At 43.2% G+C, this 25,229-nt stretch overlaps 1 protein-coding gene across 1 annotated transcript; it reads left to right on the top strand.

The window, feature by feature from the left end:
- The first annotated feature begins 18,641 nt into the window (after positions 1-18,641).
- LOC122030050 (protein ALP1-like) lies at positions 18,642-20,302 on the top strand. Its single transcript, XM_042589202.1, has one exon. The coding sequence runs from the start codon at positions 18,690-18,692 to the stop codon at positions 20,055-20,057; it is 1,368 nt and encodes a 455-aa protein (XP_042445136.1). The 5' UTR covers positions 18,642-18,689; the 3' UTR covers positions 20,058-20,302.
- The last annotated feature ends 4,927 nt before the right edge of the window (positions 20,303-25,229 follow it).

Genomic DNA, 25,229 nt, shown 5'->3' with positions numbered 1-25,229 from the left:
TATCATTTTAATGCGATTTACCATAAAAATAGGAAGCATGAGGGCTTTAAGGAAAAGCATGTGGCCCTACATGCCAAAACTACTATCCCTAAGGCTAGGAATGTAGGTAAAAACCTAGGCGATAACTCTAAGGATGTAAGATACAAGCCTAGAAACAAAAATGCTCATGGATCAAATGAAAACCAAAAACTAAGGACTTAGTGATAGAAAATCAAGTCTTGAGATCAAGGCTTGATAAAATGGAAAAGACCCTAAAAAGGATGGAAAATATCCTATTAGGGCAAAATGAGCATAACCTAGGTTTAGGGGTACAAAAGCCATCCAATGGCCATAGAGGTTTGGGATACAAACCAAAGGCTAAGAAGGATGTGCCCTCTTACCATAGAGTTCCATATAGTTATGGAACAAACCCTAGGTCTAGTGGTCAAGCCAAAAATGCTAGGGAAGTCATCCCTAAGAGTATTTTTGCAATAAATGTGACTAAGACTTCTAAGAAGTCTAAGAAAGTCACAAACAAGGTCACAAGGGAGGTTATCCCTAGAGTTGATCTAGAAAATGTGACCAAGGCTTCTAAGAAGCCCAACAAGGTCACTAGGAAGGTATCTAGGGAAGTTATCCCTAGTGAGTACCTAGAGCATCCAAGGAGCACCAATAGGTGTTGGGTTCCTAGGAGCATCTTCTCTACCCCATAGATGGGTTAGAGAGTGTCAACTCCGATTAGAAGGGTAGTTAACCCAACTTTGAGGAAATTGACACTCAATGAGCATTTTCAAGGTTTTAGTTAACCTTTGAAAATGAAATGGAATTATTGATTACTCCTTGAAAGAGTAAATGTGCCAAATTGGAGAAGTATTGATTTTATTTTAAAGTGGCACAAATTTGAGAAAACACAAGAACTACCAAGTTGGGATTTTGGTATGTTCTTAGGAAATTAAAGGCAAACTAAGCCTTAATTTAAAAGTGCTACTCTTGAGGAAAAATGGAATATGCCAACATTTGAGGACATGTTACTTTCAATTGGCATACATTAAATCAAGGAAATTAGAAATGCCAATTTAGGTTTTGGCATTCTCTTGTAGCACTTTAGGGCAATCTAGGTTTAAGGTGTAAGTTTAGCTAAGACTTTAAGGATACTTAGATAGTTAATCTAGGTATATTTTATTTATGCTAAATCTTGCCATGATTGTTTGCCTATAATATGCCATGACATCATGTCTAGTTTTGCATTCATGTTTTATTATAAAAAATCCAAAAATACCATGTCATGACATTCATACATCATGTAGCAATAGGATATTTTCTTTTGAAAATTATTTTCTTTTGATGTATGCCATAACATAATCATGCATTAAGTTTAATTTCTTGTAATTAAGGACGAATGGCATCTAACGACACTTATTGACAAGTGACATCCTAGGTGGATGTCTAACATTTCTAAAATGCCTAGATAAATATGCATGATCCCTAGATTAGGGCAAAAACCAAAATCTACATCTAACAAAGACTATAAGGTGACTTGTATGTGTTTTGTCCATATTATATACAAGTGAGATGTTAGGATGATGAACAAAACTCAAGATGTTGATTTAGTGCATTCTTTTGAGTTTTAGGTTCATCAAAACACATAGTTATGTGTTTTCCCATCATTGGGAAAGCTAATGTACAAGTCATGTGCATTAAGCCCAAGGAATGTGATGGGATATTGGTTTTGAAAATATTTTTAAAATGTTTTTGGAAAACCTTGGTGAAGGCTATCTTTTGATAGTAATCACCATTGAATAGTTAGACACAAACTTGAAGAAAAACACTAAAGTTTTTGCAAGTTTTCAAGTTTGTGTCAATCTTTGAAAATATGATGTATTTTCATAGAAAGCTATTTTTCCATGATTAAGTATGCCCTAAATAATGTCTACACGAAATTTCATAATTTTTAGATTTTTGTAGAATTTTCTAGGGGTTTCTGAAGTTGACTGAAATGGAATTTCAGCAACTATCAGAGCTCCGATCGATCCATGGATCGATTGGAGTGCCTGAATCGATCCAGGGATCGATTCAAACGGCAATTCTCGCGAGCAGTAGCTCGCTGGATCGATCAGATCCAGAGAGTCTGAATCGATCCGTGGATCGATTCAGAAAGGTTCAATCGATTGGAACCCAACTCCAATCGATCCAAGTTGCTGATTTTGGCTGGGAAGGCCTGATTTCAGCATCTTTGAACCTCTTTGAGTCTAGGTAACCATTCCAAACCCCTTAAATACATTTGTATACATACAAAGGGTGTTTTCATGTTGAAAACAAGGATGGATTGGTTAACGAAGACTAAGTAGAAGTTTAGGTTGAGGTTGTTTCAAATTTTGAATATTTGAACCTCAAAACTTCTAAATTTGGGTTTCCTAAAGGTTTAGGGATTCCAAGTCATTGTTGGTGCAATGACGAAGTTACCACCATGTCTTTAGGGGAGGGACTCTTTAAAGACATGAAAATTATTTTTCATGAACCTTGGAAGGTGGTTAACCTTCTGTTGTGAACTTGCTCAAGGTTGAGCATTTAAACTTGAAATGGGGAGAAATGGGGAGTGGATATCCTCATTATTTCAAGTGGACACTCAAGTGGTAGATAATGCTCAAGGTTGGGTAGTTGTCTACATTGAGGGAGAAGTTAAGGATAAATGAAGGGTATGGGACCTTCATTATCGTGTTGATCACAACGAGTGATGTTGTGAACAACGATGAGCAACTCTTCAGGGGGAGAGTCTTCAACAAATGGATTTGTTGAAGTGTGCCCAGAATTGGAGCATAGGTTGATGTGTGTCCAACGATGGGTTGATGTTTGCCAATAGGGGGAGAATGTATGGTTAAGCTTAGTCCTTAATTACCTATGGGAAGGTCATAGGGGGAGAATGAAAGGACTCATGAAAGGGAGTAAGTTAGGCTTTCAGTACCTAGAGGGAGTTTGCCCTCTTAGGGTGAGAATGAAGAGCTTAATTTATGCTTTCATTACCTAGTGGCATGAAGAAGGAGACTATGGGATTAGCCTAACTTACATATGGGATTGTAAGTGTTATTGTGGTATTGTCAAACATCAAAAAGGGGGAGATTGTTGGTGCAATATCCCTCAGGTCAAGGTTGACCTGGGTAACCAAGCTGAGTCTTGGTTTGAGTTTAGATGTTTGACAATAAGATATTGATTGAAGAAGAGTCAAGTAGGTCAAGGTTGACTGGATACTTGACTGGGAAGTCCTAACTGGGATGTTGGGCAAAATGAAAGACCTAGTGAGTGAAGCTAGGCGATGAAAGTCCCGTGAGTGAAGCCGGGCAGTGTGAAACGAGAAGCAAGGAAGTCCTAGTGAGTGAAGCTAGGCAGATGGAAATCATGGTGAGTGAAGCCAGGTGAAGTCCTAGTGAGTGAAGCTAGGCAGATGGAAATCCTGGTGAGTGAAGCCAGGTGAAAGTCCTAGTGAGTGAAGCTAGGCAGATGGAAATCCTGGTGAGTGAAGCCAGGTGAAAGTCCTAGTGAGTGAAGCTAGACAGATGGAAATCCTGGTGAGTGAAGCCAGGTGAAAGTCCTAGTGAGTGATGCTAGGCAGATGGAAATCCTGGTGAGTGAAGCCAGGTGAAAGCCCTAGTGAGTGAAGCTAGGCATATGGAAATCCTGGTGAGTGAAGCCAGGTGAAAGCCCTAGTGAGTGAAGCTAGGCAGATGGAAAACCCTAGTGAGTGAAGCTAGGTGAAAGTCCTGGTGAGTGAAGCCAGGCAAGGGAAAATCCAGATGGATCAAGGATGATCGGACATCTGGTGCTGGGAAGTCCAAGTAGGTCAAAGGATTGACTGGATACTTGGCATGAAAGAAAAGTCCAAGTAGGTCAAAGGGATTGACCGGATACTTGGCACAGAGAAAAGTCCAAGTGGGTCAAAAGGATTGACCGGACACTTGGTAAGGGAGTCCTAGCAGGTCAAAGGAGTGACTAGATGCTAGGCATGACATACCAACAGGTCAAGGTTGACCGGATGTTGGTTTGGGAGGTTTGGGACTTGGTTTTGGACAAAAATCAAGTGCTGGATCAATCAGTGGATCGATCCAGGCTCTGGATCGATCAGTGGATCGATCCAGACCTGTCCCAGCGAACAGAGAGCCTCTGGATCGATCCGTGGATCGATCCAGATGTCCCAATCGATCAGGGGATCGATTGGGACGCGGCTGCTTCGCGCAATAAGCGCTGGATCGATCCGTGGATCGATCCAGGCGCGTTTCCAGAGCACAGAGGCGCTCTGGATCGATCCGTGGATCGATCCAAAGCCTCCCCGATCGATTGGGAACATTCGAATCGATTGGGATCCAACCGTTGGCGTCGTTTATAGCTGCAGGCGTTCAATGGCTGCGGGAATCTTTTCTCCGATTCACTCCAGATTACTCGCCAACTCCTCCACAGCGCTCACAAAGCTCAGATCGCCAGTTCTTGAAGGATCTTGGAAGCTCTCCAAGTCAAGAGGCGGATCAAAGCCAAGAAGAGAAGCTAGGGTTAGGGTTTTGTACTCATTGTAAGCTTGTAAGCTTGTATTTCTTGTATCCTTTCCCTCTCTTCTTGTATTGAGTCTTGTAGGGCTTCTCCGCCCTTGGTAGTTACCATAAAGGAGAGTTTTATTTAGTGGAGGGTGTGTGTGTTGGTGTGGATCCTTGGATTAGTCACCTCTTGTGAGGTGGATACCAAGTAAAACCAACCGTGTTAGCGTTGTGTGTTTGTTTCTGTATTTTCCGCTGCACAACTTTGAAGGAACAAGCAACGCCGAGCACTGAGCGAACGCGACGAGCTATTCACCCCCCCCCCCCCTCTAGCTACTTTTGGTCCTAACATATATATCCCAAGAATCGGCCGCTTTTGGCACCGAATAGGCACTTGTTCAGGTTCAGCTTTATTCCATAAGTCCTCAAAGTTTAAAAGGTCTCCTTGATGTCTGTGCAAAGATCAATATCTTTTGGAGATTTTATGAGTATGTCATCGACATATACCTCTATGTTTCGGCCGATCTGCTTCCGGAACACCTTGTTCATGAGCCTCTAGTAGGTGGCGTCGGCGTTCTTTAGTCCGAATGACGTGACATTATAGCTGAATGTTTCATTAACTATGATGAAGCTGACATTTTCTTGATCTTCTTGGGTGAGTGACACTTGGTGATAACCTTGATAAGCGTCGAGTATACAGATCAATTCGCAGCCAGCTGTAGAGTCCACCATCTGGTATATCTGAGGCAGCGGATAGAAATCCTTCAGACATGCTTTATTTAGGTCGCGGAAGTCTATACAGACCCTCCATTTGTTGTTCGACTTAGGGACCAGTACGATATTAGCAAGCCAACTCAAAAATTGTACCTCCCGTATGTGATTGGCCTTCAGTAATTTCTCTATCTCCGCTTGGATGACTAAGTTCTGTTCAGTGCTGAAGTCCCTTTTCTTCTGCTTCACGGGCCGAGCGTCCGGTCGGACGTGTAGCTTATGCTGAGCCACACTCAGCGAAATACTAAGAAGCTCATGTGTCGTCCAAGCGAATACATCATGATCAGCAATACTTTATTGCCTGTGAAGCCGTAGAGTGGTGTTGACATGGGCAGCAGTTGACTTCGGTCAATTTGCAATTGATCGAAGACCTTCCTATATATGATATTTACCGAACTCCCTGTATCAATAAAAGTTCGATGGGATGTATAGTTGGAGATTACTGCTCGGATGATTAATGCATCGTCGTAGGAGACCTCTATATTGGTGCGGGAAGCATCCGACGATCGAACCTAAGTTTTGATAATGGTAAAGGGATTCAAAGTTAAGATTCTTTGTCATCTAACGTGTGTGAATAAGTTTATAGGAAAGTTCTAACTGCGGTTAGGCAGGTGAAAAACCTTAGGGGGTGGTAACCCTAGGTCCTAGGGGGTGGTAACTCTAGGTGGAGGAAAACCCTAAGGGACGACAACCTTAGGTTCTAGGGGGTGGTAACCCTAGGTGGAGGAAAACCCTAAGGGGTGGTAGCCCTAGGTGGAGGAAATCCTAAGGGGGGTAACCTTAGGTCCTAGGGGGAGGTAACCCTAGGTGGTAGAAAAAATCCTAGGGGTGGTAACCTTAGGTCCTAGGGGGTGGTAACCCTAGACAAAAAGTCCAGTCGATCTGGAGGACCGGACTGGCATCAGGTATGCTCTCCTGAGTGGAGTAGGTGAGGACGCGTTCCCCGCGGAAGGAACAGTAGGTGTCGGTTCGACTTAGGATTTTCGGTCAAAAATTCGAAGTCAGAACTGGACAGTCCGGAGACTGTCAAAATATTTCTGTTGCTATATTTATTATATGCTAACTTTGTTTTGCAGGATATATTGTTGTCTTGTGGACTAACATATCTTGCAGGGACAAAATAGCACTTTATGCCTCGGATGAACAGTACCCGAGGCGCCCTCATGGAGCTTGGAGGCGCCTCGGGTGCAAAGGTTGGAGTGTGCGCGCTGCGGAGCTGGAGGCACCCTTATGGAGGCTTGAGGCGCCTCAGATAACCTTGAAGGCACCCTCAAGGAGCATGGAGGCGCCTTCAAGTGGATGAGTGACGACGGGGTCTGGGCTTATCCGCGCGGCTGACTCGGCTGTGATGGAGGCGCCTTCAACAACTCTTTTATGGAGGTGTCAACCAGCACTTGTACACAACACATTACGAGCCATCCTTCAGTTGTGCACTACTAACGAGACGATCCGGCTGAACTACAACAAGTCTCCGACGGCCCGAAGTTGCAAATCTTCAATTCTTGTTGTCGGTATAGATTTTTCAATACTGTTAAATTGTAATAATCTTGTAACCTTTTGCGCGATATAGTTGTTGGCAAAAGTAAATACTCAACGAGCGTGGGCCTTGGAGTAGGAGTCGCCCTAGGCTCCGAACCAAGTAAATACTTGGGTCATTCTGTGTTGTGTTTTCTTATTCCGCTGCTTAACTCTCGAACATTTTTCGATTACGATAAGTGAAAGCCACGAGCGCTATTCACCCCTCCCCCCTCTAGCACATCTCAATCCAACAATTGGTATCGAAGCGAGGTCGCTTCGATTTGGTGCAACCACGAATCAAACATATTTTCGTGATGATTTTCAATTTTTTGGAGTCAATCAGAGTTGGTATTTTTACCGCCTTCCGATTGAATTTTTTGTAATCGAATTTTTCTCGAAGTCGGTGCAACACCACTCGAGATCGTATTTTATTCTTATTTTAAACCGCACTACTAATCCAGGATCTATTCCTGGAACAAGTTTTTGTTTATTTTGTGTGCAAGTTTTATTGTCGATTTTATGGCACTCCAAGAAGGCTACAGTACAACCCGACCTCCGCTCTTCACCGGAGAAGATTTCGGCTACTGGAAGAGTCGGATGGAGTCATACCTCCAAACAAATTTTGAAGTCTAGATGATCATCAAAACTGGTCTGGACCTTCCAATGGACAATGCTGGCAAACCAATTTCATGTGAGAACTGGGATGTTGCACTCATAAAGAAAGTAGAGGCAAATGCTAGAGCAACCTATACACTTCAGTGCGGCCTAACGAAGGAGGAGCTGAATCGCGTTGGCCCGTTCTCGAGCGCCAAAGAACTATGGCAAAAGCTGATCGAGTTGCACGAGGGAACGCCCGACATGAAGGTAAGTAAACGTGATTTATTACTTAATAAATTGTACAATATGAAAATGTAGGAAGATGAGACGGCTAGCTAGCTCCACGCCCGGATACAAACACTGCTCAACGGGCTTCACGCGATCGGACAAAGAGTGGAGAACCGCGACATCCTAAGGTATGCCTTAAACGCCTTTCCAAGGAATACCTTGTGGGCATCCATGATAGATGCTTACAAGGTTTCTAAGGATCTTTCATTAATTAAGCTAGATGAACTTTTCGCAAAATTAGAATTGCATGAATAGATAAACTCACGTCCGACCGAGAAGGGTATAACTTTGATTACAGGTACAAGCAGAGCGTGCGAACCAAGACCAAGACGCAGAACCGAACTGGAGACAGAAGAAGAACCAGACTCGGACAACGACGACGACGACGACAAGGAGCTCACGACCGAACTAGTCAACCTGGTCAGGAAGCTTTACAGAAAGAAGAAAGGTTTTAACAAGAAGGATGCCAAAAAGGTAATCCAATCCAAGGAGGCCCAGCCAAACTCCAAGATGAAAGTCGAAGTCACCTGCTACGGATGCAACCAGTAGGGACACATCAAGGCGAACTGTCCGAACCAGAAAGACATGAAGAAATCAAGAAGGAAGAAGGCACTGAAGGCGACTTGGGATGCGTCGTCTTCCGAAGAGTCTGACGATGAAGGACTCGAACAGACGAGTTTCCTTGTGATGACGACCTGCGACCAAATCAACGAATCTGGAAGCGAGGATGAATCGGAAGCTAAGTCCGAGAGAAGCCATGGATCCGTATCTGTTTCCAAAGGGCCTAACCCCTCTGTAAGTACCTCACATTTATACAATTTAATTAATTACTTAATGCAAAAATTAGCAAGATCCAACATTCGGATCAAATCACTTTTAAAGGAGGTAACAACCCTTAAAGAAGTGACTATCTCCGAATCCTTGACTGACCCGATTCAGATTGGAACATCAACTCAAGTCCAAAATCTTGAGGAAGAGAATTCCAGTCTAAAAAGCCAAGTCAAAGATTTGAATATAGCATTGGAACAGTTCACACTAGGTTCCAAGAATCTTGATTTGATTCTTGGAAAACAGAAAGTCGTATACAATAGATCCAGACTAGGGTTTAATGCTAAAAGAAAATATAGGTCTTATTTATCGCTTATTAACAGACCGAATAGAAATATAGTCCAAGCATGGGTACCTAAGTCCAACTTGGTCAGCCAAGTTAGACTTAGTCAATATTGGGTCCCCAAGGATCAAGTCCATTACCTTGATAGACCATATCGAGGCTATGATCCAGGAGGAGTCAATATAAAAACTATCTTAATAAATAGATAAAATTTGCTTGATGATTGTTTATTTTCTTTTCCTTGTAATATGCATATTTAGATTAGGATAGATTAAGGACCTAGGCGTAATTTACACTTGTTAGTTAAACCTAGGGGTTTCAAAAAGAAAATTAAATATATATTTTCTTTGAAAGGCTCTGTCTAAAAAGTGGTGGATGATCTCATACCCTAGAAGGCCTAGTACCTCGCCACTGCCTGGGAGCCAATCTTTGAAATGTATATTTAATTGACTAATTGAAAAACCTAAGTTTAACTCAAATGTAAATTAATCCTTAGAAATAATCTAAATTAAAGATAATCATCTCACAAAACTACTTAAGAATCCCTGATTGATAACTTAGAATCGAGTGAAATAGATCTAGGTTGAACTTAGGCAATTTTTAATTAAAATTAATATAATTAAATTAACTTTATCAATTCAACTTAATAATTAAATTAACTTTATCAATTCAACTTAATAATTAAATTAATATAATTAAATTAACTTTATCAATTCAACTTCATAATTAATTCAACTTAATAATTAACTTAATAATTAAATTAACTTTATCAATTCAACTTAATAATTAACTTAATTTAATTAACAACTTAATAGTTAACTTAATAATTAAATGAACCTAATCAAATAAATCAACTAAATAATTAACTTAATAAATTAACTTAAATCAGACAAATTAACTTATCCCAATAAATTTAATAAATCATCTCACAAACACCTATAGGAATACTATGTTTGATCATTTAGACTGGGTGAGATGGAGCATTAAGTTGATTTCAATCAAACTATCTTCTGAATCCATTAATTTGACCCAAAGTAAATACTTTATGTAGGAACATAAAGATTTGGATCAATGGATGCTAGATAGTGGATGTTCCAGGCATATGATTGGAGATAGATTGAAATTTAGTAAACTGAAACTCAAGAACCTAGGGTCTGTAGCGTTCGGCAACGACGAGACCCTTAAGGTAATCGAAATAGGTAATATCCAATTAAATTCTGATTTTTACATTCGAAAAGTATTATTGGTTGAACAATTTAGTTTTAATTTACTTAGTATTAGCCAATTATGTAACTCAGGATATTTAGTTACATTTTCAAAAACTCAATGCATAATTAATAATATTAATAATCCTGAAATCACACTTGAGGAAATTAGGAAAAAGAACATTTATACAGACCTACCTACCTCCTCACTAGAGTGTCTACTGACACAACAAGAGGAAACTGAATTGTGGCACAGGAGACTTGGTCACACCCATACTAGACTCATTTCAAAAATGAATCAAAATGGTTTAGTTAGAGGTATTCCCAAATTAAAATTTATTGAAAATACAACTTGTGATGCTTGTCAACAAGGTAAACAAACCAAGCCAAACCATAAGTTAACCAACCTAAACAGAACAACTTCAATACTTGAGCTCCTTCACCTAGACCTGTTTGATTCACACGGAGCTAAGTCACTAAGCAAAAAACCAATATTGTTTAGTAATAATCGATGACTACTCAAGATTTACTTGGGTAAAATTCATAAAAACTAAAGATGAAACCTTCGAAGTTATTAAAATATTTTGTAAATTAATAGAAAATGAAGAAGACACTCAGATAAAAAGAATTAGAAGTGACCATGGGGGAGAATTTGAAAACCACAAATTTACTAAATTTTATGAAATTAATGGCTATAAACACGAATACTCATGCCTTAGGACCCCCCAACAAAATGACCTAGTAGAACGGAAAAATAGAACCCTATAAGAAGCTTAGGACCATGTTGAATGAATACAAACTATCTAATCAATTCTGGGCTAAAACAATTAATACAACCTGTTATATACAAAATAGAATTTTGATCAATAAACTTCAAAATAAAACACCTTATGAAATATACTATAATAAAATTCCTAATTTAAATTATTTAAAGGTATTTGGATGTAAAATTTCCATTCTAAACACCAAAGACTACTTAGGAAAATTTACGTCAAAAACAACCCTAGGAATATTTTTAGGGTACTCAACAACCAATAGGACATATAGAGTTTATAACAAAAACACCCTAAAAGTTGAAGAAACTATAAATGTAATTTTTGATGAAGAAAATAACTTACCCAATATTATAAATGAAAATAATAATACAGAAAATGTTAACTCAAGAAACATAGAAGATGATGAAGAAATTCAACTTAAACCTAGTGAATTATCAGAACCAGTTACTGACCCAATTACAAGACCAACTAGAACAAGTACCAATCACCCATCTGACCAAATTTTGGATGACCCAACTCTAGGAGTCAAAACTAGGTCATCTTATAGAAACCTAAGTCAAATAACCCTTATTTCCAAAATTGAACCCAAAACTATAGACGAAGCCCTACCAGACCTAAACTGAACATTAATAATGCAAGAGGAGTTAGCTCAATTTGAAAAAAATTAGGTCTGGGAATTAGTACCTAAACCCATTAACAAAACAATAATTGATACTAAATGGGTTTTCAGGAATAAATTAAATGATTAGGGTGAAATAACTAGAAATAAGGCAAGATTAGTAGCTAAAGGGTTCAATCAAGTAGAAGGGCTAGACTATGATAAGACCTATGCCATTGTAGCCAGACTTGAATTTATTAGGATGCTGCTAGCCTATACAGCACATAAAGGATTTAAGCTATATCAAATGGATGTAAAATCCACCTTCTTAAATGGATTTATCAAAGAAGAAGTATATGTAAGTCAACCCCCAGGATTTGAGGACTTAGAACATCCAAACCATGTTTTTAGACTAAAAAAGGCCCTATATGGACTAAAACAAGCACCTAGGGCTTGGTATAAACGTTTGTCTAATTATCTAATATTTAAAGGGTTCAACTAAGGTCAAATAGATCCAACCCTATTTGTAAAAACCTTAGAAAAAGATATTTTTATAGCCCAAATTTATATAGATGATATAATTTTTTGCTCAACTAATTCTAAATTTTTAAAAGAATTTACCAAATTAATGGAAAATGAATTTGAAATGAGTCTGGCATGAGAACTTAACTTCTTCTTAGGTTTACAAATTAAATAACCCAAAGATGGAATTTATATTTTTCAAACTAAATATGCTAAGGAGTTAATTAGAAAATTTAGAATGAAAAATTCAAAAAATATTAATACACCAATGGCCACCAACGTTAAAATTGACTCGGACTTAGAAGAAAAATCAGTAGACTTGAAATACTATCGAAGTGCGATAGAGAGTCTACTGTACATAACTGCAAGTCGATCGAACATTCTTTTTGTAGTAGGTATGTGTGCAAGATACCAATCTTGTGCAAAAGAGTCACATTTAACATACGTCAAAAGAATACTTAGGTATATTAAGGGAACCCTAAACGTAGGATTCTGGTACCCTAGGTCTTGCACCCTTGATCTAACTGGCTATTCTAACTCAGACTATGCCGGGTGCAAGTTAGAAAGGAAAAACACAAGTGGCAGCTGTCAGTTTCTAGGTCAGTGCCTAGTAAGTTGGACAAGCAGAAAGCAACACTGTGTTGCTTTATATACCACTGAAGCTGAATACATAGTCCTAGGAAAATGTGCATCTCAATTATTATGGATGATGCATACCTTAAAAGACTATCAACTAGAATATCAAAATACTAAAATTTCAATTGACAACATAATTTCAATTAATCTAACCAAGAATCTAATTCACCACTCAAGAACTAAACATATAGAAGTAAAACACCATTTTGTAAGGGATCACGTAGCCAAGGGTGATATTGTACTTAACTATGTTGAGTCAAAATCAAACTTGGCTGACATATTCACAAAACTCTTACCTGAACTTGAGTTCAGTGCACTTAGAAGACAAATATGAATGTACTTAGTAGAATAGAACTTATTTCTGCATAAACCAAACTTGGTTTTAAAATTGGTTTTAAATCCTAGGAAAAACATTTTTCAAAATTCCAACTTTTGTTAGTTTTTCAAAAGTCTAGTTTAGCCTAGGAAATTACCCCTTAGAAATCATGTACCCCTAGTTTCAGCCAGAGCATCTCACAAGTACCCTACGATTAACTTGCTTGTGTTTGAAAATACTTAGAATGGTGTGAGATGCATAGGGCACTGCTTGGACTTAAGAATGCTTATGTTTGTGCATCGACATAAGTCTGGGCTATAAACACCTAACTTACATTAATCAAGTTAAGTTATCCTGTCTTAGTCAAATCTAACTGGATCAATAACTTAACTTGACTAACCACGTGAAAATTGTTACGCTCTAGGTAAATAGCTAGTAGCTAATGGTTAGACATTTGGATAAGGAGGTTAAGTATTTTTGTTACTCATGCTTGGACTATAGGACTTTTGAATGTTTTTAAGGGTGGCCTTAGCTAAAGATTATCAAGTTTTTTTTTTAATTTAATTTTTAGCTAAATTTAATTTTTTGATACCCTAAAAAGTTTCTTTTTGAAAAATTTTAAAACATTTTATCAAAGTCTTGTTCGAAAAAACTTTAAAGTGTTATCCATTTTTCTCTAAAGTTTTCTTAAAGTTTTATCATCTATTTTCTGCAAACTTTTTAGCTAAGTTACTTTTCAAGTCAAAACTTTCCCTTAGCTAAAATTAATTTCTAACTTAGTTTTTGAAATAATGATTTCACTTGGCTAAATCTTACAAGAAAATTCTTCTAAAAAGCTAAGTGTTTTTCAAAGTATTTTTGAAATAGCTTAAACTCCTATTTAAAGCTAAGTGTTTATTCTATTTCCTATCAAACTCCCTTCTTTAAAAACTAAGGATTTAATTAAGTATTTCTCTCTATTTTCATATATTTTTCAAAGTTAGCTAAGTCACTTTTCAAGTCAAATTTTTTTAAAAGTTTTTACTTCCTTGAAACTTTTTCTAAAAACTAATTTTTAGCTATACGTTGAAAATTGAGATTTGAAAATTTTTAGAGGTGTTCTCCTTTTTTCGAAAACAATTGTAAAAAGCTTAGCTAAATCTTTAATCTAAGGATCTTGAAATCAAAAAGTTAGCTAAGTTGTCAAAAGAAAGATTTAAAAATTTTTATCAAAGTGTTTGCAACTTTAAAAGCTAAATCATTTCTTAAACAAAGTTATTCTTAGCTAAGGCCAATAATAACTTTCTCAATTTTTCTTTACCTTCTTTTTGTTGATGATTTTGATATATGGCAAAGGGGGAGAGTATAAGAAAATTCAAAGGAATAGAAGAAATTCAAAATTGAACTTTTTTTTAAGAAGAGAAGCTTTTATTAAGTGGGAGTCTTTATACTTAAGTTTTTCACTAAAGGGGTGCTCTTCACTTAATTTTATAATTGTATTATCATTATATTATCATGTTTATGCTTGTATTATCATGCTTATCTTTTTATGGCATTATTTTTTTTAACTTTGAATTTTTGTTACCATAATAAAAAAGGGAGAGATTGTTGGTGTGGGAAGAATCCGACGATCGAACATAAGTTTTGATAATGGCAAAGGGATTCAAAATTAAGATTCTTTGTTATCTAATGTGTGTGAATAAGTTTGAAGGAAAGTACTAACTGCGGTTAGGCAGGTGAAAAACCCTAGGGGGTGGTAACCTTAAGTCTTAGGAGGTGGTAACTCTAGGTGGAGGAAAAACCTAAGGAGCAACAACCTTAGGTCCTAGGGGGTGGTAACCTTAGGTGGAGGAAAACCCTAAGGGGCGTCAACCTTAGGTCCTAGGGGGTGGTAACCCTAGGTGGAGGAAATCCTAAGGAGGGGGGTAACCTTATGTCCTAGAGGGAGGTAACCCTAGGTGGCAGAAAAACCCTAGGGATGGTAACTCTAGGTCCTAGGGGGTGGTAACCCTAGGCAAAAAGTCCAGTCAGTCTAGAGGACCAGACTGGCATTAGGTATGCTCTCCTGAGTGGAGTAGGTGAGGACGCGCTCCCCGCGGAGGGAACAGTAGGCGTTGGTTCGACCAAGGGTTTCCGGTAAAAAATCTGAAGTCAGAACCGGACAGTCCGGAGACTGTCAAAATATTTTTGTTGCTATATTTATTATATGCTAACTTTGTTTTGCAGGATATATTGTTGTCTTGTGGACTAACATATCTTGCAGGGACAAAATAGCACTTTATATACCTCGGATGAACAGTACTCGAGGCGCCCTCATGGAGCTTAGAGGCGCCCTCATGGAGCTTAGTGGCGCCTCAGGTGCAAAGGCTGGAGTGTCCGCACTGCGAAGCTGGAGGCGCCCTTATGGATGCTTGAGGTGCCTCAGACAGCCTTAAAGGCGCCCTCAAAGAGCATGGAGGCGCCTTCAAGTGGATGAGCGACGACGGGGTCTGGGTTTATCCGCGCGGCTGACTCGGTTGTGATGGAGGCACCCTCAAGGGGCTTTAAGGCGCCTTCAACAGCTCTTTTATGGAGGTTTCAACTAGCACTTGTACACAACACATTACGAGCCATCCTTCAACTATACACTGCTAACGAGACGATCCGGCTAAGCTACAACAAGTCCCCGACGACCTGAAGCTGTGAATCTTCAATTCTTGTTGTCGGTATAGATTTTTCAATAGTGTTAAATTGTAATAATCTTGTAACCTTTTGCGCGATATAGTTATTGCCCAAAGTAAACGCTCAACGAGCGTAGGCCTTGGAGTAGGAGTCGCCTTAGGCTCTGAACCAAGTAAATACTTGGGTCCTTCTGTGTTGTGTTTTCTTATTCTGTTGCTTAACTCTCGAACGTTTTTCGATTACAATAAGTGAAAGCCACGAGCGCTATTCACTCTCCCCCCTCTAGCACATCTCGATCCAACACTCTACTCCCTCCAAATCCCTAGATCCGAAACTAATCTCGGTTCCCTTAGCTTTTTCCTTGCTGTAGCTAACAGAGTGTATCTCAAGCCATCGAGCATGCAACTTCCTTTCTCGGTTAGAATCTCCGTCGGTTGGTCCGTCGACGATCATTCCTATCTCCCCTCGAGCGACATTACTCCAGTTCTCTTCTTCCCTCACAGACGGTCTGGTCCGTTCAGAAGGTGCTCGGGCAGGGATTCGGTCCCTATGGTGGTGGCGTGGCTCGGTCCTTTCCTTCCTTCGTTCTGCAGATCGGCTTCGATGACGCCGAACTGGAGGCAGCAAACGGCGGCGATATACGCGTGGAATCGGCCTATTAGCTGCCAAGTCGTAGCAGTCCCTAGTGTTGTGCGTGGTTGACTGGTGGAAACTGTAAAACATTGGTGCCCACCTCTTGCTTCCTGGACTGATGACCGCCACCTGCTGTACGACATGTGGCTTAGTCTTCTGGTGTGAAGGGGCTCCCAACCGCGGTCCTTTTGGTGGTTGGTGACTGCTCGACTAATGTCGCTCGGATGCCATTGTGGGATCGGCGGTCATCTCTTTCTTCCTTGCCGCCTGAGCTTCTTCCACATTAATATACTTGTTGGCCTTCTTTTGGAGGTGACTAAAGTCCTTCAGAGGCCGACGAATGAGTGATCGAGAGAACTCTCCTTCTGTGAGCCCTTGGGTGAAGACATTCACTAATACATCTGAGGAGACTGCAGGAATGTCTATCGCCACCTGATTGAAGCGCTGGATATAGGCTCTCAAGGTCTCTCAGAACCCTTGCTTCAACGAGAATAGGTTCACGCTAGTCTTCTGGTGTTGGCGACTACTAGCAAAATGGTATAGAAATGCCACTCGGAAGTCCTTAAAACTATATATAGAGCTATTCGGCAACCGCTAGAACCACCGTTGTGCCGATCCATATAGCGTGGTGAGGAAGACCAGACACTTCACCTCGTCCGTGTACTGGTGAAGGGTGGCCGCATTGTCAAACTTGGCCAGATGGTCGTCGGGATCGGTTGTTCCATTATACTCTCCGATTATTAACGGGGTATAATGTTTTGGCAGAGGGTCATTTAGGATCTCCTCTGAAAATTGTTGATTTACCTGCTCAGGCGAGTCATCTTCCCTCGGCCCTTTTCCTTTTCGGGCATCCCTAGCGAGCGCCTCGTCTGAGGATCCTCGGTCTCTATCCGCTCAACCTCTTTCTATTGGGGGAGCCCATGATGGTGCGTGGTTAAAGGGGATTGGTGCATTACGGGCGTCCCCATAGGAGTCGATTAGTCTCCTATTTGGCTCTCGAGTGGGAAATTGATCTACTCAATATTCTCTTTCTCTTTCACTCTGCCGACCTGCTACAGAGGCAGCTGACTCATATATTGGCCGATCGACCATCACCTGTTGTTGTTGCTCTAGTATTTTCGTCGCTCGAGCTTGTATGAGTGCATCGAGTTCTTCTTGCGTCAATGCCACCGTTGTGAGTCGTCCAGCATCTTCCATCTTCTTATTCGGATACAAGTAATGTTCCCACATACGGCGCCAAATTGATCCTGTCTGAATGAAGGAAGCTGAAAAACTAGGGATGGGGTGACCGCTAACAGGACGAAGACTTCGCTCCTGCAAATAAAACCAAAATCAGGGAAGGGGTCCCTGACGTTGGCCCTCCGATGCTCAAGTCAAAATCAGGAAGAGAATGAAGTAATTAGAAAAAAGAACAGAATCTTGCCTTCCTCATACCTGTCGTCCCCTTTTATACCTTTCTCTATGATCGTTTATCTGTCTTTATTTAATTATATTAATTGCCAGAGGAAGGTTTATTTGTCTTGACTTCTGTACATTAATGATAAATGTAGTGTTCTTCTTTACCTTGACTTCCTCTTATTTAATGATAGACATCGTGTTCCTTTTTGTTTTCTTGTCTCTTCCTGTATGACATAATTCCTTGCGCTGGACGGGTGGTCCGAGCAATTCATTTCCCTACCGACCGGCTAATGTTCCCCGACCGGCGGGGTGATGTCTGCTCGGTCATTCCTTTGCAAACTGAGATAACTATAAGCCCGACGTTGACCGTCTTGATTTTAACTGATACCGTGTCAATTGACTAGTGACAAATAGATTCTTCTTTATCACCGCATCGCAGTTAAAACTCGAACATTAATTTTTTTTTTTGATTATTCAATCATTGTACCATTGCTTGAGGGTATGAAAAATGTTTTGTTGACTGTATTACAGTAGGAGCGATAACATAAAGGAAATAGTTTTAATATATTGCAAAATAGTTTATAAAAATATAAGATTATTACTTTATAAATTTAAAATTAAATATATTTTCATGGATATCATTATTTCTTACCTAATAATGAGAATTTATACAGAACAATTATATATTTTAGGTGTATAATAAGAATTTTAGACTAGCTATAGCCAAAGAGAATCTGAACTTGAATCAGAAAAAATACAGAATCTTCGCAACAGTTGCAAGCAAGACCATGCGCTGTGGACCAAATCGACACCTCATCCACGCATGTGAATCGCGTGCTTGGAAATATAAATGACGCTGTCGATCTACTTACTCATGACCGGTCCCTCTTCCACTCCGTTACCCACAGCTGACCCTGAGCCGCCCCCTTACTCCGAACGGACGGGCAAGATGTAGCCACGTTGGAATAAGAAGTGGTCCCGCTTGGTCCAGTCCACACCCGCGTGAGCCGCGGTTATGTTACGCTGCAACCTCCTTCCTCGAACGAGACGGAGGCGATCCTACCGTGTGCACGCGCCGCCTCCTTTTTTTTTGTCTCTCGCTCTCACGCCGAAACATATAAATAACCTTCCCCGTGCATCGCCGCTATTGCGCCCCCAAATCTCGATCGCTCGCCCAATTCATGATGGCTTACCAGACTACTCCTCCTCTCTTCGCCTCCGCCGCTGCCTCCGTCGTCGACTACTACGAAGAAGACTTCTCTTATTACTACTCCTTCTTCGAAGACGCCGCCGCCGCCACTGCCTCGGTTCCTCAGTCTTCATTATTGGCCCCCGCCGCTGACATGGAGCATAACTCCAAGAAACGTCCGAGGGTGGATGATCCCCTCCCGACACGGTTCGTAGCGATCAAGCCTTCCGTGTCCTCTTCCCCACCGCCTCCCGAATTCACAGAGGAGGAGGATTCCCTCGCGCCGGCGAAGCCCCATCAACGCCGCCTCTGGGTGAAGGACCGGAGTCGGGACTGGTGGGACCGGTACAACCACCCGGATCTACCCGAGGAGGAGTTCCGGCAAGCTTTCCGGATGTCCCGCGCCACCTTCGACTTCCTCTGCGACGAGCTCGGGTCGGCCATCGCGAAAGAGGATACGGCTCTCCGCGCCGCCATCCCCGTCCGGCAGCGCGTCGCTGTGTGCGTGTGGCGCCTCGCTACCGGCGAGCCCCTACGGCTCGTCTCCCGTCGATTCGGGCTCGGCATCTCCACTTGCCACAAGCTCGTCTTGGAGGTCTGCACCGCCATACGTAACGTGCTAATGCCGCGGACGCTCCTCTGGCCCGCTCCGGAAGCCGCCGCCGCCATGGCGGCGCGGTTCGAGGCTCTCTCAGGGATTCCCAATGTGGTCGGCGCGATGTACACGACTCACATTCCCATCGTCGCCCCCAAGGACAGAGTCGCGGCCTACTTCAACCGCCGCCACACGGAGCGCAACCAGAAGACGTCATACACTATCACTGTCCAAGGCGTTGTCGACCCCGACGGCGCCTTCACTGACATCTGCATCGGGTGGCCCGGCTCCATGGCCGACGACCAGGTGCTCGAGAAATCGGCCCTCTACCAGCGCGCTAACGGCGGCCAATTGAGCCGCCAGTGGATTGTCGGCGGTGTCAGCTATCCTCTGCTGGACTGGGTGCTCGTTCCTTACTCCCAACCGAACCTCACATGGGCGCAGCACGCCTTCAATGAGAAGATCGGGGACGTGCACAGGGTGGCGAAGCAGGCCTTTGCCAGGTTCAAGGGCAGGTGGGGATGCCTGCAGAAGAGAACCGAAGTGAAGCTGTCAGACTTGCCGATGTTCCTGGGCGCTTGCTGCGTCCTCCACAACATATGCGAGATGAGAAAGAAGACGATGGACGCCGATATGGAATTTGAACTGGTGGACGACGAAGTGGTGCCAGAGAATAGCATCCGAACGATGAGCGCCGTACAGGCTAGAGATAGCATTGCCCACAACTTGTTGCACCACGGCCTTGCCGGAATGGCCTCCTTGTAGGCTTTGCTGCAAGCCCAGCAATCTGCTATTCTCTCGTTCTGAAACAGAGAGAGGGAAAGACAAGCTCATGTGGAAGGAACGGATGATGCAGAGCAATGGCTAAGATTTGGGAGGATCAAAACAATTATACCATAGATAGATTGGTAAATTAGACATGTCTCATAAACCAGATTGTTTTTGGATTTTTGGTGACTTGGTGTGTTGTTTTCTAAACGAGGAAAAAGAAATGAGACTGAATTCATTCAGCAACATGAACAAAACAGCAAAGTACTCTGTTTTGACATTCTATGAGTCATTGGTGGCACTTTGGTTGCTTGGTTATTGATTAAGTATCCTGTTTCAGTTTTTACATATTTAGTCAAATTGATAATGATTCGGTCTAAAGGTGTGGAGAGGACGTGTTGGGCACGTGAGCATTGTTGTTTACCGAGATATGACTTTGTTAGGGAGAAACGATGATGCCTGGCATTCCTTCCGGTTCCTCTCTGTTCATATTCGAAAAAGCAAATAGAACGTAGGGCGAAAATTAGAGAGGGGGCCCCTGTCGCAGGCCCTCTGACGCTCAAATCAGTACGGTGGCCTAGCGAAAAATAAAGAAGATGAACAGTAATATTATGTAGTTAAGCGTAATGCATAAAGTATCAAGCATGCAATGTACCTTGTTGATCCTGTCCGAAAGTTGAGTCGGACGAAGGCTGGTCGCGACGGCCTGGTTGTTGACGGAAAGTCGTGGGTGATTCGGCTTCCACGGGCGGCTGACGATGCTGCAAGATCCTGCACACACTCAGACGATCTCCCCCTCCACGTTAGAGACCAGAACCCAGGGAAAAAGTCCCCGGATCAGGCCCTCAGACGCTCAAGTCAGGTCCTTTTTCCCCAGAAAAAGTAGAGAGCCGAAAAAATGACTGAAAATGAAAAGTTATGGAAAAAGTGACGAGAGAGCGTGTACCCGCATACGAGGAATCCCCTCCTTTTTATGCACTCGCCTTGCTTCTAGAACCTGCAACCCTGTCAGAAAACGTTAGACGCTGGGCTTTGTCGTGTATCCCGGACACCTATCGTGCTGCTATTGGTCGTGAAGGCATCTTCTTGTTTAGGAACCTCCGTCTTTACACATGGGTTTTGTCTTGTAGCGAAGGACATCTGTCAGGCTACTATTGGTTATGAGGGCATCTTTTCGTTTAGGAACTTCCGCCTTCACACATCTCACTGGTATGTAATGATTACCCTTGACGGACAATTGTGATCCTCCGACTCCTGCACAGCTTAGCTCATCCTATTTATCGCGGTCTGCATCTACCTCACACCCCTCGACCAGATCCCGCCTCAAAGCGTTACTTGTCAGTCGGGCTAACCCTGAACAGCCCTGTCGATCACGATCTGTACTCTGTACCCTGTATTTCCTGGCGCTCGACCATAAGCCTATAGATCGGGCTGTCTTTACACAGCTCTGCCGCTTCCGACCTGTGATTTGTGACTTGCACTTCTGGGCCTTCGAATCGCAGGCCTGTAGATCGAGCTGCCTCTACCCAGCTCTGCCAATCCCGACCCGTGAGTATTTGCTGGCCCTCGACCGTAAGCCTGTAGATCGAGCTGCCTCTACCCAGCTCTACCGATTCCGATTTGTGACTTGCACTTCTGGGCCTTCGAATCGCAGGCCTGTAGATTGAGCTGCCTCTACCAGCTTTGCCAATCCCGACCCGTGAGTATTTCCTGGCCCTCAACCGTAAGCCTGTAGATCGAGCTGCCTCTACCCAGCTCTGCCGATTCCGATCTGTGATTTGTGACTTGCACTTCCGGGCCTTCGAATCGCAGGCCTGTTGATCGAGCTGCCTCTACCCAGCTCTGCTGATCCCGACCTGTGCTCGGTGTTCCGCCTATCGTCTCCCTTTGTCTTTCAACTACTTTGCCCCCTTGATCGACAAGTCTGCCTGACCTCTGACTACCCCATATGCTTGCCTCTGACTGCCTAGTCAGCTTGACTATTGACTGCCTAGTCACCTTAACTATTGACTGCCAAGTCACCTTAACTATTGACTGCCAAGTCACCTTGACTATTGACCGCCACGTGCTCTTGACTTTTGGCCGCTATATGGCCTTGACCCTTCTCACCCTTTCCTCTTTGGCCCCTCCATTGCCAACCATATCACAAGCCTCCCTCACAAGTCTAGTCGAAGGAGGACGACAGTCTGACTGACTAGACCTCAGCACATCTCTAAGATCTCAGAATATCTCCGTCACCTCAGCATATCTCTATGACCTCAGCCTATCTCTGTGTCTTACCACACCTCTGCGCGCTCTGCTTCCTGCCTCACACATCAACTTTTGTGTCGCATCACCGGGGATGCCATGCCTCCTTAATTGTTTTGCCAGTCGCTTGGGGTACCGTGCACACGTAGTTGCTTTGACTTGGCTACCCATCCTCTTTATAAAGAGCCTTACGGTCACTTCTTTATTCTATCCTTCTTCTGTCACGCCTTCCCACTTTCTTTTGCTAACCCGCGTTCTACCACCTTCTTCCCCACGCGATGCATTCTCCTTTTTCTGAGGAGGTTGATCAACCACCTTCCCAAATACGGATAGATCAGCTCACCTTACAACTTGCCTAGAAAGAACGTGAACTGGAGCGCGTATCCAAGGATCGAGCTCGTCAGCTAGCTGCCTTGCACTCCATGGAAGCCCAGTATCGTCTCGCGAAGTCTTGCGTGCATGCTGAGAAGGCGAGGAAAGAGGAATGCCAGGCTAGCCTGCAGCGCCAACTTAGTCTTCAGGAACGTTTGCAGCAAGAGCATAAAACGGAGCTATCTCTCCTCCGTGCGTGTCTCGACGATAAGCAACACACGATCGCTCAGCAGCAAACAGTCATCATATCCTTAAACGCGCAGCTGGCTCGAGCCTTGAACGCCCCAGAGGCTCCTGAGTCCCCAGACATTTCTTCACACGGCAGTGCTCATTCTCCATGACCAATCCTTTCCCCGAGTTAAAACTAGTTCAGGCCATAGTTGTCTCAGTGGCTCCTTTGCCGCAAAACGTTCCCTCTTGTAGTCTTAGCTGTATCGCCTGCTTATTGAACTGTGCTGCTGTACTTGTATATCTGTCCTTTTCCGGCATAGTCTTTCCTGCTCAATTTTCATCTAGCAAACATTTTTAGAAACTGGCTCGTATGTAAGAGCCAAGAGTTGCATCATGACTCCTTTTTATGTATGAATTTTGGATAATAAAACCAACATAGTGCCTGAAAATTAAAACTGCAATGAACGTGAAAACCTGATTCCGCAGTTAATATTGATGCTTTAGGGGTAGAGTGGAAGGCCTCTCGTACTCCGTACCTTGCATATTTGCTGCATATTTGCAATTTGCATAAAGGAACTACGACAAGACCAGATGTAGTTAACCTGATTATTGGGAGACGTTCCGCTCATCGTGAGGCATACCCATCTGAAAGGTAGTTAGGCGTGGGCGCCGAGTTCGCTTAAGATTTTCGCAGGGGAGATGATTTTTGATTCCCGTATGGGGGCCGACCTAAAAGGTCGTTGGGCGTGAGCGCAAGGCTCACTTTTAATTCTCGCATGGGAGCCGACCTGAAAGGTCGTTGGGCGTGAGAACATAGCTCACTTATAACTCACACTGGGGCGAGAGTCTGGAGATACCGACCTAAAAGGTCGTTGGGCGTGAGCGCAAGGCTCACTTTTAATTCTCGCATGGGAGCCGACCTGAAAGGTCGTTGGGCGTGAGAACAGAGCTCACTTATAACTCGTCCGGGCCGACTGAGAGATCGTTGGGCGTGAGCGCAAGGCTCACTTTTAATTCTCGCATGGGAGCCGACTGAAAGGTCGTTGGGCGTGAGAACAGAGCTCACTTATAACTCGTGACCGGGCGAGAGTTCTGAGATACCGACCTAAAACGTGGAGCGCAAGGCTCACTTTAATTCTCGCATGCGAGCCGACCTGAAAGGTCGTTGGGCGTGAGAACAGAGCTCACTTATAACTCGTTAGGGCGAGAGTCTAGAGATACCGACCTAAAGGTCGTTGGAGCGCAAGGCTCACTTTAATTCTCGCATGGGAGCCGACCTGAAGGTCGTTGGGCGTGAGCAGAGCTCACTTATAACTCGTGATGGGGCGAGAGTCTGAGATACCGACCTAAAGGTGGTTGGGCGCAAGGCTCACTTTTAATTCTCGCATGGGAGGACTGAGTCGTGAAAGTGAGCTCACTTATAACTCGCACTGGGGAGAGAGTCTGGAGATACCGACCTAAAGGGTCGTTGGGCATGAGCGCAAGGCTCACTTTTAATTCTCGCATGGGAGCCGACCTGAAAGGTCGTTGGGCGTGAGAACAGAGCTCACTTATAACTCGCACTGGGGCGAGAGTCTGGAGATACCGACCTAAAAGGTCGTTGGGCGTGAACGCAAGGCTCACTTTTAATTCTCGCATGGGAGCCGACCTGAAAGGTAGTTGGGCGTGAGAACAGAGCTCACTTATAACTCGCACTGGGGCGAGAGTCTGGGACACTCCGGTCCAAGACCGGTGGCAATGGTGTTGGTCTGAGACCAGTAGTGATACTCCGGTCCGAGACCGGTGGCGATGGTGCTGGTCTGAGACCAGTAGTGATACTTCGGTCCGAGACCGGTGGCGATGGTGCTGGTCTGAGACCAGTAGTGATACTTCGGTCCGAGACCGGTGGCGATGGTGCTGGTCTGAGACCAGCTGGACCCCAAACGGAGAAGGCATAGATGCATTGCTCTTCTCCGCCTTCATCTGTCTCGCCTATGCCGACCTCATTGCTTTGGTTGATCTGGTCGTTATTGCTAGCTTTGGGCTTACTCATTCGCGTCGCGTTCCTCCCTACAATTGCATTATGTATGGTATAGAATTAAGAATAGAGAAGGGAGCGTAAAAACCTTACACAACCCTTGGGCCACAGTGCCCTTGCAGCTTATGATGACCCCGCAGTTCTCGCGATGCGCTTGGTTAGCTGATCGGATCAGGGGCTGCCTACGCAGAGCTACTTGCTCGGGTGATCCGAGCAAGCAACACCCCCACAGGCCCGCTTGATACTTCTCTGATTTGACATTCACTTCTGCTGACCTGCCTTGTCTCATTCGCGACCCTTTTGAATTGCCTGGCTTCTGCAACTTTAAGAAACTTCCCGCCTAGCCTCGGGCCTTTCATGAA

Source organism: Zingiber officinale, chromosome 10B (assembly GCF_018446385.1).
Source record: "Zingiber officinale cultivar Zhangliang chromosome 10B, Zo_v1.1, whole genome shotgun sequence".
NCBI classification, from domain to species: domain Eukaryota; kingdom Viridiplantae; phylum Streptophyta; class Magnoliopsida; order Zingiberales; family Zingiberaceae; genus Zingiber; species Zingiber officinale.
Note: the sequence above shows the minus strand (reverse complement) of the source record. Positions and strands in the feature narration are given on the sequence as shown.